This window comes from Lepidochelys kempii, chromosome 26 (genome assembly GCF_965140285.1).
Source record: "Lepidochelys kempii isolate rLepKem1 chromosome 26, rLepKem1.hap1, whole genome shotgun sequence".
Taxonomy (NCBI): Eukaryota; Metazoa; Chordata; order Testudines; family Cheloniidae; genus Lepidochelys; species Lepidochelys kempii.
The window spans coordinates 2414657-2431611 of NC_136405.1; the positions used below are offsets into that span (position 1 = coordinate 2414657).

Below are 16955 nucleotides of genomic sequence, written 5' to 3' on the forward strand. Positions count from 1 at the left end.
CTGGGGAGCTGGAAGCCTGGGGGTGGAGGAGGAATACAGATGTAGGTGCCCAGAATTGTGACCATCAAATCCTCCAATTAATACCTGCCTAAAGCAATCAAAACAGATCACAATAAAGGACAGATGCTGTGTTCTTTTCTAAATACAAGTGGCTCATTACTGAGGTTTACATCAAATTACATGATGGCTCAGATGAACTGGGAATAAATTTAGTAGAAGATTCTATAGTCTCTTTGGTGTCGTTGATCAGGAATTCAAACAGTTGTTAATGAATACCCCCTGAATTAAACAAGCGATGGAAAGGAGATGCATTGTAAGAAAATAGTTATTATAAAGGGGCAGTGTCCTCACAGAGGCCAACCTCTTCAGTGTTGAGGCCCTGATTATCCAGCAGCAGCTGAGGTGGAGCGGGCACTGTGTACGCATGCCTGATGTACGCCCAACTCACCAAGAAGAAAGGAAACAGGGAGGCCAAAAGAAACGCTTTAAAGACACCCTCAAGATCAACATCAAGAGATGTGGCATCGACACCACGCACTGGGAGACAGCAGCCCAGGATAGGGATAACTGGTGAAGACTTGTCAGAGAGGGAACGTCCACTTCTGAGGAAAATCGCCTTGCCCTGGTCGCAGAAAAATGCCAGAAAAGAAAGAAAAGACAATGGTCAAGCAGCAATCTTGGCCCTGCCCTGTCTTCCAGCACAACCTGCAATGTCTGCCAACAAGCCTGTGGCTCAAGGATCAGACTCCCTCAGTCACCAAAGGACCCATGAAAAATAAAACCTGTGAAAGAGATCATTCTCGACCTCGAGGGATCACTGACAATGACACTGGATAACACCCATCCTCCCAAAGAATCGTCGTACACAGGGATCCTTTCACCCACCGCTGAAATGTGGCCACCTCTTGGGTGGAACATGATAGCTGAATTGAACACTCTGACTCTTGCAAAAAGCGCTTGCGAATGAGATTAAACATCAATTGTACTTATTTTATCAGCTGGTATTGGACTGATGAGGGCTTTGAACAATGCCACCAAAGGTTACGATACTGTCTAGAAACAGGGGTTGTCTCTTAGCTGCACCTTCAACCTTTGACTTTCTACCTGGAGCTTGTTCAGCACTTCACTGTTTTTTCATAGACATCATAGAGAAGAAGTGCTTAACTTAGAATGACAGAGGTCTAGGGCTCAAGCAATCAGGTGCTGGGGCTCAAGCAATTTTTGCACTTTCAAAACTGACATGGCAAGCCCAGAGATGCTGGGGCTATGAACTGCCAAGCCCAAAGGTTCCAGGGCTACGAACTGCCAAGTCCAGAGATGCTGGGGCTCTGTCCTGGTGAGCCCTGGCACAAATTGAGCCCTGCAGAGAAGGGCCATTGAGATGTAAGCAAAAAGGGCCTTTGACATCTCTGGGCTGAGGGCTCCAGCCTGGAATTTTCTCCTCCTCCAGCTTCAAAGAAGTTACTGCTAATTGACAGTTGTGGCAGAAGAGAATCAAGCTCCATATCCTCATTGCGGTTACAGGAAGGAGCGGAGAGAGGCAGCAGCCAGTGGGGGGAGTGAGAGGGTTGGAAGCATGGATCTCCGTAAGTTCGGCACACAGATATGAGCATAGTTGGAATACAGAGCCCCAAAGGATCAGAGAGCAGTCTGAATTCTCTTCCTCTCTCTGACACACAAACCCCTCCTGGAATTAACACAGCTCCTGAGTGCCCTTCCGCCCTGACTTTCCTCTGCACCAGGTCAGTAGAGAATGCAATGGTTTTCTTTTATCTGCATTTACAGAGGGAATATTCAGCCCAAATGGAGAAGCAGATTTTTCTTTTTCTTTTAAATGTACTGTATGCATAACCCAACTAGTGAGCAAGAAATGTGCCTAACTGGTTGGAACGGTTCTGTAGATAGATGCTACTGCATTGTAGAAGTTACTTATTTCCTGAAAACTGGTGTCTCATTGTAAACATGCCCTTAGCGTGGACAGCTGAGATGGTATTATTTTGCTGTTTAGTATCATCTCAGAAGAAGCAAGGACTCCTATACAAAATAATGTAAAGGAGGATTTTACATTCATTGTGTTGCTGAGACAGCTAGTTTCTTTCTACAATTCACATTTGGAAGCTCATTTGGGAGCAGAATGGAAAGGTTTGAGGATATGGCTGTGATGTAAAATGCATTACTTTGCTAGGGTTTCACAGAAATAATACTTTGAAATTGCCTTTCATAATATTTTGTTTATTTTGAAAGCATCTTCCATATGAACAGTGTCTCAAAATGCTCCCTGTATGGAAAAGTTCCATACAGTTGAATAAGGATAAAACCAACGGGGCTCAATAGAAATTAATCTAAAAATCTAGATTTAACAGAGTCTGCTAAGCTTTCTATAGGTTTTTGGAGTCATCCTATAGAATTCTATGGCAGGGATAGAATTCTTTATTCAGTTCTGTAAGATGTTTCCTAAAGTCTATAGAAAGTGTGTGATTTTTGTTCTATTAAATTAGATAAGACTTCACCGTAGGAGTTTACAGAGTGAAATAATAGCTGACAAAGATGGAAATGAAGGGGTTCAGGAAAGGAGAAATGGGCTACTTTACTAAAAAGCTCACTAACCCTCTTCCATAGAAAAATGGGAGATTAGGTGCTAGAATAGTGTTTTTCAGGTCAGACTGAAAAATAATTTGAGCTGCAACTCCCAATGCTTTGTGGGAAAGCATATATTTTAAGAACATAATAAAACCCGCTGGCTGTGGAATGCACTTGTGTGTACTCATTGTGAATAACAGCAGGAATCCATTCATTATCTCATACTTATGGAGAATTGAAGGGTCTCTGGAAATGAGTTGTATACACTCCTGAGTGATGTACAGCAGAAGTTCTCATGGTATCAGCTTCGCGGGCATGAGTACTGTGTCCTTGTGGCTCTGCACTGGCCAACCAAAACCCCCTGACAGACAAGGATAAGAAGGGACATGAATGGTGGAGGTGACTTGGAGGGATTTGTATTCCAAGACTGAATCTATTCTGTGTCCACCGATTTCTGTCTTTCTTTCAAATCCTAAATTTGGGGCCTGGCCCTCTCTTCTTAGAATTGTCCCCTTTATCAGGGGAGGGCTATTTATCTGAATCCCTCCTCTTCTAAACCTCAGTTTTTCCATCTTCTTTCCCAGGAATCTGTAGAACAAACCACTTCCCAGACCTTCCAGACAAGCCAGGAAAATTAAACGGGGGAAAATATTCTGAGGAAGTTTGAGACAAAGAAATCAGATTATAAGGAGGCTAAAGGGACAGGACTTGAGGGGAACCAAATTGGCCTCAGTATGAAGGCTAGATGCAGCTGGAGCACAAACATGAAGTAAAATTTGATGTACCACAAGGACATTTCAATTCAATTCTCAAGGTGTGTCCCGTGAATTACAGAACAGAGAGGAGAATCAGTGGGTAGCACCTGAATAACTGTTCACACAGGTATACTCAAACATAAATGGAAACTCTCTGCAAAGCTGAGAGACTGAATCAGGTTAACAGGTCACATTTGACCTCTCATGGATTGTTTGCTGCTCCAACCAAAAGAGATGCCCACAGAAGGACTCAATCATAAATGGCACATACACGGGTTGCTAACTATATCCATGAACTGAAAATGAATGGAATCATGGTTATGACCCTGTAATTAACGTCACTAATGCTGACCCCCTTCTGCTCTTGTCTAAGCTTGCTTCTCAGTTGACTTTGACTCATGGAACCAATTGGGAATTGGGACAAGCTCCCAACCAATGACAGCATCAATGAGATCGTCCTCAAGAACAGCTCCAATTCCAGCTCTCAGTTTACGGGAGTCCAGTTGATCCAGTCCTTCAAGCCCCTCATCATCCCCTGCTACGCCCTGGTGGTGCTGATCGGCATCTTCGGCAACTACCTTCTCCTCTATGTCATCTGTAGGACCAAGAAGATGCACAATGTCACCAACTTCTTCATCGGGAACTTGGCTTTCTCAGACATGCTGATGTGTGCGACATGTGTTCCTTTTACCCTGGCCTACGCCTTCAACCCACAGGGCTGGATCTTCGGGAAGTTCTTGTGTTATTTCGTGTTCCTGATGCAGCCTATGACAGTCTATGTGTCTGTCTTCACCCTCACAGCGATTGCTGTAGACAGGTAACTAGTTCCTAGCCAGCCCTTTGGAAATGATGATTTTCCTTTTTTAAAAAATTTGGGTGAGGGAATTATTTAGTAATTTTTTGGCCTCAAAAGAGCAAAATCTTTTCAATATCACTAAGAAATCTTTCAGAGTAGCAGCCATGTTAGTCTGTATCTGCAAAAAGAAAAGGAGTACTTGTGGCACCTTAGAGACTAACAAATTTATTTGAGCATAAGCTTTGGTGAGCTACAGCTCACTTCATTGGATGCATGCAGTTGAAAATACAGTGGAGAGATTTATATACACAGAGAACATGAAACAATGGGTGTTACCATACGCACTGTAACAAGAGTGATCAGGTAAGGTGAGCTATTACCAGCAGGAGAGTGGGGGTGGTGGTGGGGAACTGTTTGTAGTGATAATCAAGGTGGACCCTTTCCAGCAGTTGACAAGAACGTCTGAGGAACAATGGGGGGGGGGTGGAAATAAACATGGGGAAATAGTTTTACTTTGTGTAATGACACATCCACTCCCAGTCTCTATTTAAGCCTAAGTTAATTGTATCCAGTTTGCAAATTAATTCCAATTCAGCAGTCTCTCATTGGAGTCTGTTTTTGAAGTTTTTTTGTTGAAGAATTGCCACTTTTAGGTCTGTAATCGAGTGACCAAAGAGATTGAAGTGTTCTCCGACTAGTTTTTGAATGTTATAATTCTTGATGTCTGATTTGTGTCCATTTATTCTTTTACATAGAGACTGTCCAGTTTGGCCAGTGTACATGGCAGAGGGGCATTGCTGGCACATGATGGTAGATGTGCAGGTAAACGAGCCTCTGATAGTGTGGCTGATGTGATTAGGCCCTATGATGGTGTCCCCTGAATAGATATGTGGATACAGTTGGTAACAGGCTTTGTTGCAAGGATAGGTTCCTGGGTTAGTGTTTTTGTTGTGTGGTTGCTGGTGAGTATTTGCTTCAGGTTGCGGGGCTGTCTGTAAGCAAGGACTGGCCTGTCTCCCAAGATCTATGAGATTGATGGGTCGTCCTTCAGGTATTTGGCTTTTTATTGTACTGGGGCATGTGACACTTCGCAGTTTTGTGTGATTCACTGTGAAAAAGGATTTTCAGCAAAATGAAATTCCAAGTGTAAAAAATGTCTAGGTTTTTGCATAGAAAAAGGATCACTTTGGAGATGAGGGGGAACTGAAATTTTAATAATTTCAGTAATTAATTATAAATCTTATTACTTTCCCTTACATCACATTTTGCCTCTTCAAATGCACAAATATTAATGTGACAACCCTCACAGCACCCTAATGAGGATAGGCATGATTTATTATCCCCATCTTACAGATCAGGGAAACTGAGGCACAGGGTGGTGAAGGGACTGATTGATTTTGTTTTATTAATGTATCTGAATGGTGTTTATCAAATGCGCCTATTGACACCTCTAGGATCTATCACTGACTTGTCTCTAAAGTGCCACAAGTACTCCTTTTCTTTTTGCGAATACAGACTAACACGGCTGTTACTCTGAAACGTGACTTGTGAGAGACTGTGGGCAAATCAGAGGATCAGACTTTCAGCAGAGCTCAGGAACAGATTTGCAAGCACTTAGCACCCACAGCTGGAGACAGATTTTTAAAAGAACCCTCAGCTCCCACTGCAACACTTAAGTCCAGGTACTAAGAGACATCAGCACTGGCATGTTGAGTAGAGCTGTTCCAGGACAGGAATTCTGCTTCAAGAAGGATTTTGAGATGTCTAAATCTTGGCTCTGTTTCAAATTGGAAGAAAACCTGCAAATTTCAGAATGCTCTAGGAAGGAAAATTCCAGGAAAAAAAAGTTTCAGAGCAATCAAAATGTTTGGTGCCAATTTTTACTTTATTATTTTGTGTTACAATATACAATATAATACAAATAAAAAGATATTCAAAGCAAAAAGTTGTTTCAAAAATGAAAAATGAAAATGGTTGTTTTTCATTGCTGGGATTCATTCCCCCTCCCGCCAAACCAAATTTTGGTGCATACAACATGGTTTTGAGTTTGAGACAACTGCATTTTGCAAGGCAGTTCCACTGAAGTTCTTCCAACCAGCAGTAGTTCTCAGATCTTTTGTAAGCCTGGCCACTTGCAGGTGTCTAAGTTGGAGCTGGGCTCTTCTAGAATCTGATTCTAAATTGTTTTGTATAATGGGAATAACTATCCAGGGTGAGAGGCTTAGTGTTTGCAAAGCATCTGGGCACCTGTGAATGAGAGGTGCTAGAGAAATTATTACAGACACAGCCGGGAGTTCCTGTGTCTCAGTCAGAATTAATATTAATTTCCCTCCCTCTTATTATTTCCCTCCATTTCCTTTGCAGCAGCTGTTTCCTACAGTTCTCGTGGTCAATTCTGCTCACTCACTGTTAACTTTCAGCCCCATCGGCTCAGCTTACCCCGCTGAGACCATTTAAAGGATCAATATATTCCTGTAGGCCCCCTCCTTGGCCTGACTCCAGGCTCTGGGGATCTAGGCTGGGAAGGGGGATTGATAGTTGTGTAACACCCGGGTAACCAATGGGGAGCAACTCCGTAGTAGCCCCTGAATTCTCCTGTGTTCCGGGGCTGTGTTCTCCCTGAGAGGGCTGCAAAAAGGAGCAGGATCCTTATGTTCTCCCTTCTGCCACACAGGTGTGGAAAGGAGGGACACACTCTTGCCCACAGGGATCTGGACCCGCACTGCGGCTTTCTTCGCCCACAAAATGGGATTAAAGGGTGCTCAGCACTGTGTAAAATCAAGCCCTTAGGGCCAGATTTTCAGCAGAGATCACCACCTGTTCAGGCACCTAACGGAAGTGGATACGTTTGCCATTGAAAGCTATGGGAGTTGCTGGGGGCGGAGCACTTTTGATAATCTGGCCCTTAATGTGTATAGGCCAAATTCACAGTCCCTTCTGCAGTTTTTACTCCAACAGAAGTTAATTGGAGGCCTACCTGAATAAGGACTGAGTAAGAACCTCAGGCTTCGGCCCTAGGTTGGGTCAGGTATTTTTTTGCTCTCTCATTGCTTGATCTTGAGAGGCATTCAGTAGCACAATCGAGCCCAGATGAGGCAAGCACCTGGAATTAGATTCCCATTGATCACTTTCTTCTAACCCAGCTCAATTTCTTGAGGCTTCTCTTCATTTTCAAGTGCTTTTCTTTTGGTGCCTGTCAATTACCTCACTTACAATCCATGCTGTCTGGAGTCCCCTTCAGGGCAAGATTAATAAACGTCAGCCATCCAGCTCTTCAGATGTTTTCTGCTCACCAAAGCAAATCAGCTCTCACTCCTGACAGTTCCCAGGCAGCCTTCCCAGACTGCAGGCTGGAGACCATACTCAGAGTCATGAGAATCTGCCACACCAAACACAGTGCTAGCAGTCATTCAGCATCAAATCTAGCATGAATGCACATCCATGCCACAAAAGACTGAACATTTTAACAACTCAGAGCATCATCTCCTGCAGACGACAGCTTCTCTTGCTCTGAATTCTAGCACAGAACCCTAGAAACTAGAGTTGCCAATAGCCTAGTCGGTCCAGCTTCCGCTGCACAGTACAGAATTGCTCCTTTTAGTAGTTAACTGTAGTAGGAGGGGCTTGGATTCAAGCCATAGGACTAAGACTTTAGAGATCTGGCTGCAGTTCTGGCTCTGCTGCAATTCTGTGTGTCACCTGAGTCAAGTCACTTTCTCTGCCTGTGCCTCAGTTTCCCCTCTGTAAAAGGAAGTACCAACACTTTGCTCCCCCAAAGGGGTGCCGTAAGACTCTGTTCATTAAGGTATGTGAGGTGCTCAGATTCTGTGGTGATGGGTGTCACAGGAAACCAATCAATATTTATACCACTGTAGATCTTGAGTAACTTCGCTGCCGTCGGGGGAGTGAGACTAGTGTAAGTGAAAGAGCCACCAGGCTTGGAGTGACAGACAGACTGACAGTGGAGTAGTGCCTGATGCCCGCACTGGAAAAGAACAGGTCGGTGCTGCTGCAGTGAAAAGACCAACTGGAGAGGGTATCGTAGGGTATGTCTACACTGCAAATAAAGGGCATGTTCTTAACTTGGCTTAGCTAACTCAGGGTAAAATAGTAGTGAAGACACTGCAACTCGAGTTAGCAGCACAGGTTCAACCCTGCAGGCTTTCACTCGAGCTGCTAACCTAAGGTAAAAGCCGAGCTGCCATGTCTTTACTGCTACTTCAGCTCAAATGAGCTAACCCAAGGTAAGAACACACCTTTTCTGCCATGTAGATCTACTCTTAAAGTGCGACTGTTAGGGCCAGAGCCTCAGCTGGTGTAATCCATGTCGCTCCAGTGAAATCAGTGGAGTTAGGTTGATTTGAAGATCTGGCCTGAGATTTTTACATTCATTGAATCATCTCCTGCATGTCTATTCAACTGTGTATACGCGCAGGAGGAGATGATACATATGTCCTCCACTTTGTGTCTTGGGCGGCGCTGACATTGTCTGCACCATGCAAACAGCAGTAATAACTGATCATACCAACAAGGAGATTAGAAAGCGGGCAGCAGGGCAAATGGAAATTAATCCTCCTTAGAGGGATGCAACAAAACTAGTCTCAGGAGCAAGAAAGGCAGTATCTCCATGCTTCCCAGCGATATGTTCATTCACTGTTTGCTAAGCAGCTCTTTGCAGAGAGGTCCAGTCCACCACCTGGCAAATATAGCCTCATTCAGGAGAGAGGCTCAGTCCTGACCCACTCCCCACACACCCCGCTCTGTCCTTGCACCTCACCGCTAGCTGCAGCACCCGCTGCTTTTCCAGCACTGGCTTTCTGCTGAGCAGAAAATACCAGTGGTGCAGAATATCTATATATAGGGTCTAGGATGAGAAAGAAACAGCCCGTTTTCCCTTGTGTCAGGACTTGGATTTGAACCATAGTCTTTTGCTCTTTTCTGTTGTCTTCGGTGTGGGTTATAGCAAGCTTCTGACTTGGCTGGGAGAAGAGCTTGTTATTGAGGGCACTGACATGAAGTCACTGCAGAGCCCACTACACATACATCAAACTCTGCATTAAAAGGTGTCTTTCCACTCAGTGCTGTTGCTTGGTGTAAAAGTGGGAAGTCTATGTGACTTTAAAACCAGTGCAGCTTATGGCATGATAGTGACCTGATCAAACATCTCTACTGTGCCAAGACATGACTTTGTAAATCCAGTAACAAGCTTCTTACTTTCTTGGAGCTGGTGCAAACACCAGGTATGACAGATTGATCCAATGACAGAGCCTAGATCACTGCAAATAGCAATTCCATTTCCTTTCCTCCTTCTGCACTTTGTAGTGAAGTCCTGTGGCTTTGGCACTCATCAGGGCTGGAGAGATGCCATGGCATGGTGAAGATTAAACTAGTGTCATCATGCCAGAAGGTTCCAAATTGTGATGCAAACACAACAGGAATATGCTACTCAATCTCCTTCTCTTTGTGTGAGGCATATTTGTGCCCCATGCTTCTTTCCGATAGGCAGAGATCATAAAATGTTCCCCATGCTTGCAACTTGTAGCCTGCTGTGTTGCAAAATAAGCTAATTTCACATCTCTTCACCTGACCAGGAGGGCTAAGCAGCCAGCATGGGACTGGAAATGTATGTGTGTTTAGTTTGGGAGTGAACTTCCTATTGCTCTTGTTCTGATTTCAGTGCCACTAAATAGTGATGTCCTTGACTGCTGGGTCTGTAAAGCACTAGGTATCATTTCTGCTCATTTCAGGTTATTAATACCTTCTCATACAAATCTGTGCTAGACAAATTGTTCTGACCCCCAAATGGCAGGCACGATCCCTTCCTAAATGGAGACAGACATGGGATCTGGTTTGGGGCTTGTTTTTTTGGGCTTTGGGTTTTTTAACATTGTGTTTCCATAGTGATGTCACTTTTGTAGGGAAGGCTGCAGTCCCAGTGGGGAATGGAAAGAAATAGGCAGATTCCAAAACTAAGCCGCAGATACAAGGAGCATCTTTAATACAAACATGACTCAGACGCTGGCAGAACAAAACAGGTGCAGTGGAGGCAAAGCAAATTAGACGAACAAAGGGAAGATTTAGGCTGGACGAGCAGGAAAGAACTTTCTGACAGATCTCTTAGGAGGTAGGATGACCTGCCAAGGGGTGTGTTGGAAATCTGATTATGTGAGACTTAAATATACTTGGTAACTGTGTTGTTTGGTCTGATCCTGCATTTTCTGATGGGGGGCTGGACTAGTTATGTCCCAGTAAGGCTTTCCCATCTTGAATTTCTGTCACTCTATTCTTTGCATTTAGGGCTGGGCTGTTCCTCCATGTTAAAGGAGAATCTAGATGAAAGGAGCTACAGCATTCACAATCCCCTTTATAACTGCACACTTAGGGCTACGTGTTCAAGGACCCCTACTTTTAACTGCTCCCTTTCCTTCCCTAAAGCAGGGATTCTGCGGTTCCTTGCAAGGTATAGAAGGCACCACTAGTTTGGAATGGAAAATGTCATTATTGAAAATACCCTGCCTGCCTCTGCCTGCCATCTTAGATGTTTCTCAAGTTCCCATCACCGTAAGTCTTCTTGGCTGCCTATTATTTATCAACATAAGGCCTGATTCACCACTCTCTTATACATGTTTCATGCCAGTGTAACTTCACTAACTCCAGATGAGTCATGTCAGGGTGAAGCTAATGGAGTGGAGTGGTGAATCAGGCTCCTATTGTTCAATCAAACCTGGCCTCTGTGTTAATTTTCCTCCATCCAGTCTTTGGAGTTTGTGCACCTTCCCAGGAATTACGAAACCGGTCAGTACCCTTAAATTCAAAGGGTTGGTTAGGAAATTATGGTGGATCAGAAGGATTTAGCTAAAACACTTAGCTGCCCTTTCCAAAGGGACTCTTTCAGATAGGATGAGATTCTCCTATGTGCAAAGCGGCAGCACAAAGTCTATTCACCACCCCAGACCCACATGAGTCCTAAAATAAGTAGGACTTAGGTGGTTCACCGGCTTTGCACTGGCTTTCTGCATGGCTGGGAGTTGAGGAATTTCACACCCTTACATCCCTAAAGAGATGTATACGTTCTGTGAGAAACTGGTCATATCACAGCCCAACAGCATCCAGAATGAAATGGCCTTAAAATATTTACTCTGTGAATGGGGCAAGTCACAGAACCTTCAAATTCTGTGTCAAAGCATCACCTTTGCCAATGCAATGGTCAGGTACTGTTCAGTTCACAGGTCCCATTTACACTAGAATTAAAGAATTCTCTTGCACCTCTGAGAAGGGAATCAGGGGTAAGGCTCTGATCCTGCAAAGACAGGCTTGTGCTTCATCTCAATGAGCTACTTGTGTGTAAAGTTAAGCGGGAACGCACATCTCTTATAAGCCTAGGTCTAGCCTGAGCTTAGTTCTGTATATGGCTATCCCGCTTGTTTGATGGCACAGATTGATCAGAATCCTGGTTTTGGGAAGATCATGTGACAGATGCAAGCTTGCTTTCCTGTCTAGACAAAATAAATGATAAATTATAAAAAATATTAAATATCCATCACATGTAGGTTTATTGTCAGAGAGATCAGTTCAATTGCTATGCAAACTTCTGCTGAGGGTTTGTTTAATTTCAGATGCTCCTTTCCAGTCCCTATTTTCCATTATAATCTTGAATGTTTTGTGCAATCTAGTAATAAAATACAAGTAAAGGGAAAAGAAGGTCATAATAAAAATACAAATAATTTGAATAATATCTAATTGGGGCATTTATTACTAGCTGGAATATAGGCTGGGACACAGCTAGATAATTTCAACTCTCTGGCCCTGACACAAGGCACCACATAACCATGTGCCGAAAGTTGAGTGTGGGCTTAAGTCTCATTGACGTCAGTAGGACTTCAGCACATGTTTAAAGTTCAGCACATGCTTAAGGGCTGTCCTGAATCGAGATGCTTTCCCGAAAGTGAATGTCGATCAGTTACATAGGTTCAAACATCCAGGAGAAGAGTGAGGTACGGATACGTACATAGACAGACAGTCGGGGGCGGGGGGGGAGCTGAGTGTGAGTTAGTGCTGAATGCAGAACACCCAGTATGTGAAAGGTGCTACATAAAACCAGTTTAGTCACTTAAAATGGCTAGCAGGAGGCTCAGCTCTTACAAGTCTTTGACCATAAGAAATAGCGAGGAAATGAAAACAATGCATCTAGTGAAGGAGGAGAAAAGAGATTAATTAGGTGATTTTTTTTCATTTTAATCTTTTAAAAAATGTTGCCTGGAGCTCCCAAGTATGATTCAGAGTCACTTTACACAAAGGGCTGCCTGGGTGGTTGATCAGGAGCATTCTGAGGGGCCGGGTATTTCTGGAGACGACTGAAGGCACCTACGGTTTAACACAAGGCCTCAGGATGGGGAAAAGAAAAGCCGCTATTATTTCGTTCTTCCACAATAAAAGCTGTTCCTAGGGGTTAATTCTGTTGCTTTGCTTCTGCTGGGATAATTACAGCTCTTAGGGACTTCAGGCTTTTCTGAACTGGAAGGGTGTCATTTCCTGCAGATTTGGCACCTCATGTCAGGCCTCTTTGCTTAATTTAATGCAATCGAAATGTAATGCTAATGAAATAAGAAAAAGCAGCCATTAAATGTTTGACTAACTGGAAAACGACAGCTTTGGAACTGAAGGGAAACCTCTTTTGTCGCTTTTGTGCTCAGCCCTGGAATTTGCTCGTGCTGCTGCTTGGCTGACGGCTGCTGATTCCCCGTGGTTCTGTGGAGTTTTATCGATTAAGGTCTACCAGACGCTTTAGGGACTGTAACGAGTGGCACATACTGCAGAAGGTAGAACTAGAACAGAGCAAGAGCCCGTTGAGTCTGATAGCTTGTCTCTGATGGTTGTCAGTGCTGGATGCGTCAGGAGATGTAGTTCTCCCCAACTGAGCAGTACTATATACATATATATATTATGGCAGGAAATGGCTTTATTACACCATCAAGTGATCAGTTTAGACCCTGAAACCTGGCTGATAGTCCTTGTAATTTTACCTTAGCTAGTGCAAGTACTGGCAGATGCTGTTCTTACCACACTCACTCTTTACCTCAGTTATATACTGAGATGGTGAGTTCCAAAGGTTAACTAGGGAATGCATTAAGTACTCTTGCCTTTCATCGGTGGAGAAACTTAATGCTTTTTAAAATGTATTTTAATTTTTAACCTTCTAGTTTCAGCAAGTGCCTGTTTGTTCTTGTATCTCGGGATGAGGTAAATAGGAGAAGCCACCTGGGCATCTCTGTACCTTTTGATACCTGTCTCCTGTACTGACTGGCCTTTCCTTTTCCTCTGTCATTTCTCTAACCCAGGTAATGTCGATGAAGCTGATCAAATATACAGTAGACATAACTTTGTGGGACAGTGCCCCAGGACTCATTAACAATGATGGGAGCTGTGCCTCTAAAATCATACACCGGAAGATGGTCCTCTATAGTAGTCACCAGCAGAGGATGAAATCTTTCCATCAGTGACTCCACAGTTCAGTAGGGGTAGCGTTCTTTGTTCTCTTACAGATGGACTCCCTGTGCATTAATTGTGGGTGACGCACCATCCTGTGCAGTGGAGCCGGCCCAAGGCCTAGGCACCATGTGGGGCCCACTTGAGCTGTATCCAGAGGATTTCAGAGATGCATAGCACTAGCTGTCTGCTTGGAGAGGGCTTTGCCCTCTGAGGGGAAACATCAACCCCATACTGACCCTGAAACACCTGGACCAGGGGCTTGGGTGCAAATTAAGAGCAGAGTTATAGCTTTCAAAGGTGGGACAGAGAGAGAGTGCAGTTAAAACAGCATCTCCACTGTTGTAAATACATGAACACAAGGACAGCAGCAGAACGTGTGCACGTTAATGTAAAATGGTCTCTAGCGGCTAATGTAGGTAACTACGTTACTCAGTATACATCACTGTGGATGAGTCACCCTCTGGGACCATGGCAGGGGGATGTGTGGCTGGTAGTGACCACTCTCTCCATGCAGTTGGTCACTGGAGCATTTGTTTACTGCTCCTGCTCCACCCTCCTCTACCCATGGACCCAAATGCTAGTTTCAACGTCTGCCAGGTTCAGAGCAAACAATAAGATCTTCAAAGAGCAATGTGAGCTCAGCTTGATTCCGCCCCCAGCTCAGTCAGGAGGACCCCTCATGACCCCTCAGGGTGAGCTGCTAAGTTCCTATACATCGCTGAGGCCTTATTTGGGTCTTGATACGTGCACACACGCCGGAAACATGCCATGACTGGTGAGATATATGAGCTATAGGGATAATGCCATTCAGGAGAAAGCGGCAGTGGGAGCTGTGACTCACCACGCTCATTCCCTCTCCCTCTCTTTCCAGGTACTATGCCACGGTGCACCCACTGAAGAAGCGCATCTCGGTCACCACCTGTGTGTATGTGGTGGGTGGAATCTGGTTGCTGTCCTGCACGTTGGTGGCCCCCGCCATCGCCCACACATATCATGTGGAGTTCCAGAAGGAAGGATTTGCCATCTGTGAGGAGTTCTGGATGGAGAAGGAGAAGGAGCGCCTGGCCTATGCCTACAGCACCCTGATCATCACCTACATCCTGCCCCTCTCAGCTGTCTCCCTCGCGTACATCTGCATCACAGTCAAGCTGAAGAACCGCGTGGTGCCCGGTCACCCAACGCAAAGCCAGGCAGAGTTTGACCGGGTGAGGAAGAGGAAGATCTTCCGCCTCATCGTGCTGGTGGTGGCTGCCTTTGGGATCTGCTGGCTCCCCATCCATGTCTTCAACATCATTCGTGACATAGACATCAATCTCATCAACAAGCACTACTTCCTGCTCATCCAGCTGCTCTGCCACTGGTTCGCCATGAGCTCCTCCTGCTGCAACCCCTTCCTCTACGCCTGGCTGCATGACCGCTTCCGCAGCGAGCTGAAGAAGATGTTCACCTTCAAGCAGAAAATCATCCCCACCAATAACTGCGTAGCCGTGAGCGTGATGCTCTGAAACCCGGAATCTGGGTTCTCTGCTTTCTGATGGTCTCGCATTTCTCTCACTCTTTGCATCCCAAACTGAGACACACAAGAATCAGCACACCCACCTCCTGAAATGCAGGCTCCTCGCAGGTGGAAGGCTGTGACTATTTACGAGTTTAACAGCAGCCAACCATATTGCACGAGAGTTCTGGGACGTGAAGTGAATGATGCTGTATTCCACCGCAATTGCAATGGGAGTTTGGGATTTTAAATTACAGAATTACAATATGCCCCAGCTCTTGCAAAAAGTGCCACCAGGTCTTTGATGTGTGCAAATCATGGGGTCCTCGGGTTTCTGCTCATCTGCTCCAGCACCGTCATGTCCTTTAGAACGTGATGAAGCTCAGTACTGGCTCAGAGGAAAGAGCACAGGGTATCTCACACATCTGCATGGTCCCCAGATGTCACCCATCCAAGAACTGAACTTTAAGAACCAGAGTGCTTTTTTACCCAAAGCACGATCAGCCTGGGGAACACACCATCATAAGGCATCTTTGAAGTACAGACTATAGCAGATTTCAGAATAAGGATACCCAGAACACTAGACAGGACCAAAATATCAAAGGGATATACACCGTCATGCGTAAGCCAAGCACTAACTGCAGAGGGTCAGGAAGACATTTTCCCAGGGGCACTGTACTACATAACTGTCCATTGTGGGGCTTTACACTTTCCTCAGAACCTTCTAGTATTGTCCACTGTGGCAGACAAGATTGTGAACTAGTTGGATCTCAGGTCTGGTCCGGTCTGGCACTTCCTATGTTTGTACAGCCTGCTTGCCATGTTGGATATGATACCATCACAGCACAAAGCAGCATGACTTCAGGGCAATAGCCTGGGGAAAAGTGGATTTGTGTCTAATGGTGATGGGAGGGTGGGTATATGTGAACAAATACTGCACCATATTCAGCCCTGCATATATTGGTGCACAACCCCCACCTCTCCTGATTAAGTTAAATAGGAATTGAACTGCTCCTCCATTCAGTCAGGGTGAAAGACTGACTTATTGTGCATAGTTTCCTCTTTCTTTCTTTCTTTCTTTCTTTCTTTCTTTCTTTCTTTCTTTCTTTCTTTCTTTCTTTCTTTCTTTCTTTCTTTCTTTCTTTCTTTCTTTCTTTCTTTCTTTCTTTCTTTCTTTCTTTCTTTCTTTCTTTCAACAGAAGAATGATTTGGTTGGCCATGGGAGGGGCTGCTTAAGTCAAACAGAAGCTTGGGACAGTGAAGTATATGCACGAGTGTTTGGGGTTGCAATGTAACTTTGTCAAAGCATTCCTGTGTCTAATACAAAACTCTTTCTTGCATATCTCAGAATGAGGTTTGTTGGCTGGAATCTGTAATACTACAATAAATATAAAGGAATAACTACTTCAAGATTCCTCTCTCAAACACTGAGCTTAGAGGCGATTTTCTTTTCCAAAGTGCAGAAGCTGCAGCCCTGATGCCTGCTGGGAACAGAACTGCAGTGAGTGAGATCCTAGTGATGTGTAACTGACATGATTCGAATGATTTCATCCCTCACCTGCTGTTCGCTGAGCAGATGTGTTTGATGCCTAATAAAGCAGGGCCAGAGACTTGAGATTCTTTTTTCTCATGACCACTCCTTCAAAGAGAGGGTTGTTTTCATCCAGACATCAGTGGATCTGGATATGGGGGACGATGTTTCCCAATGGCTATAGAACAGGACTAACAGTTAGGACTCCTGGGTTCTGTTCCCACCTTTGCTGCTGTGTGGCCTTGGCCTAGTCACTGAACCTCTCTGGGCCTCAGATGTGGCTAATAAGTCTGCCCTAGCTCACAGGAG

At 44.7% G+C, this 16955-nt stretch overlaps 1 protein-coding gene across 1 annotated transcript; it reads left to right on the forward strand.

Moving 5' to 3' along the window:
• The first annotated feature begins 1631 nt into the window (after positions 1-1631).
• On the forward strand, positions 1632-16505 carry LOC140903595 (prolactin-releasing peptide receptor). Its single transcript, XM_073325120.2, has 3 exons — positions 1632-1742; positions 3709-4152; positions 14492-16505. The coding sequence occupies exons 2-3, from the start codon at positions 3734-3736 to the stop codon at positions 15123-15125; spliced, it is 1053 nt and encodes a 350-aa protein (XP_073181221.1). The 5' UTR covers positions 1632-1742; positions 3709-3733; the 3' UTR covers positions 15126-16505.
• The last annotated feature ends 450 nt before the right edge of the window (positions 16506-16955 follow it).

What these genes read in the sequence shown, in the direction of transcription:
- LOC140903595 (XM_073325120.2), top strand. Translation starts at nt 3,734, where the DNA reads ATGGAACCAATTGGGAATTGGGACAAGCTCCCAACCAATGACAGCATC. An exon ending in ACAGCGATTGCTGTAGACAG is followed by an intron (nt 4,153 to 14,491) that starts GTAACTAGTTCC and finishes CTCTCTTTCCAG; the next exon opens with GTACTATGCCACGGTGCACC.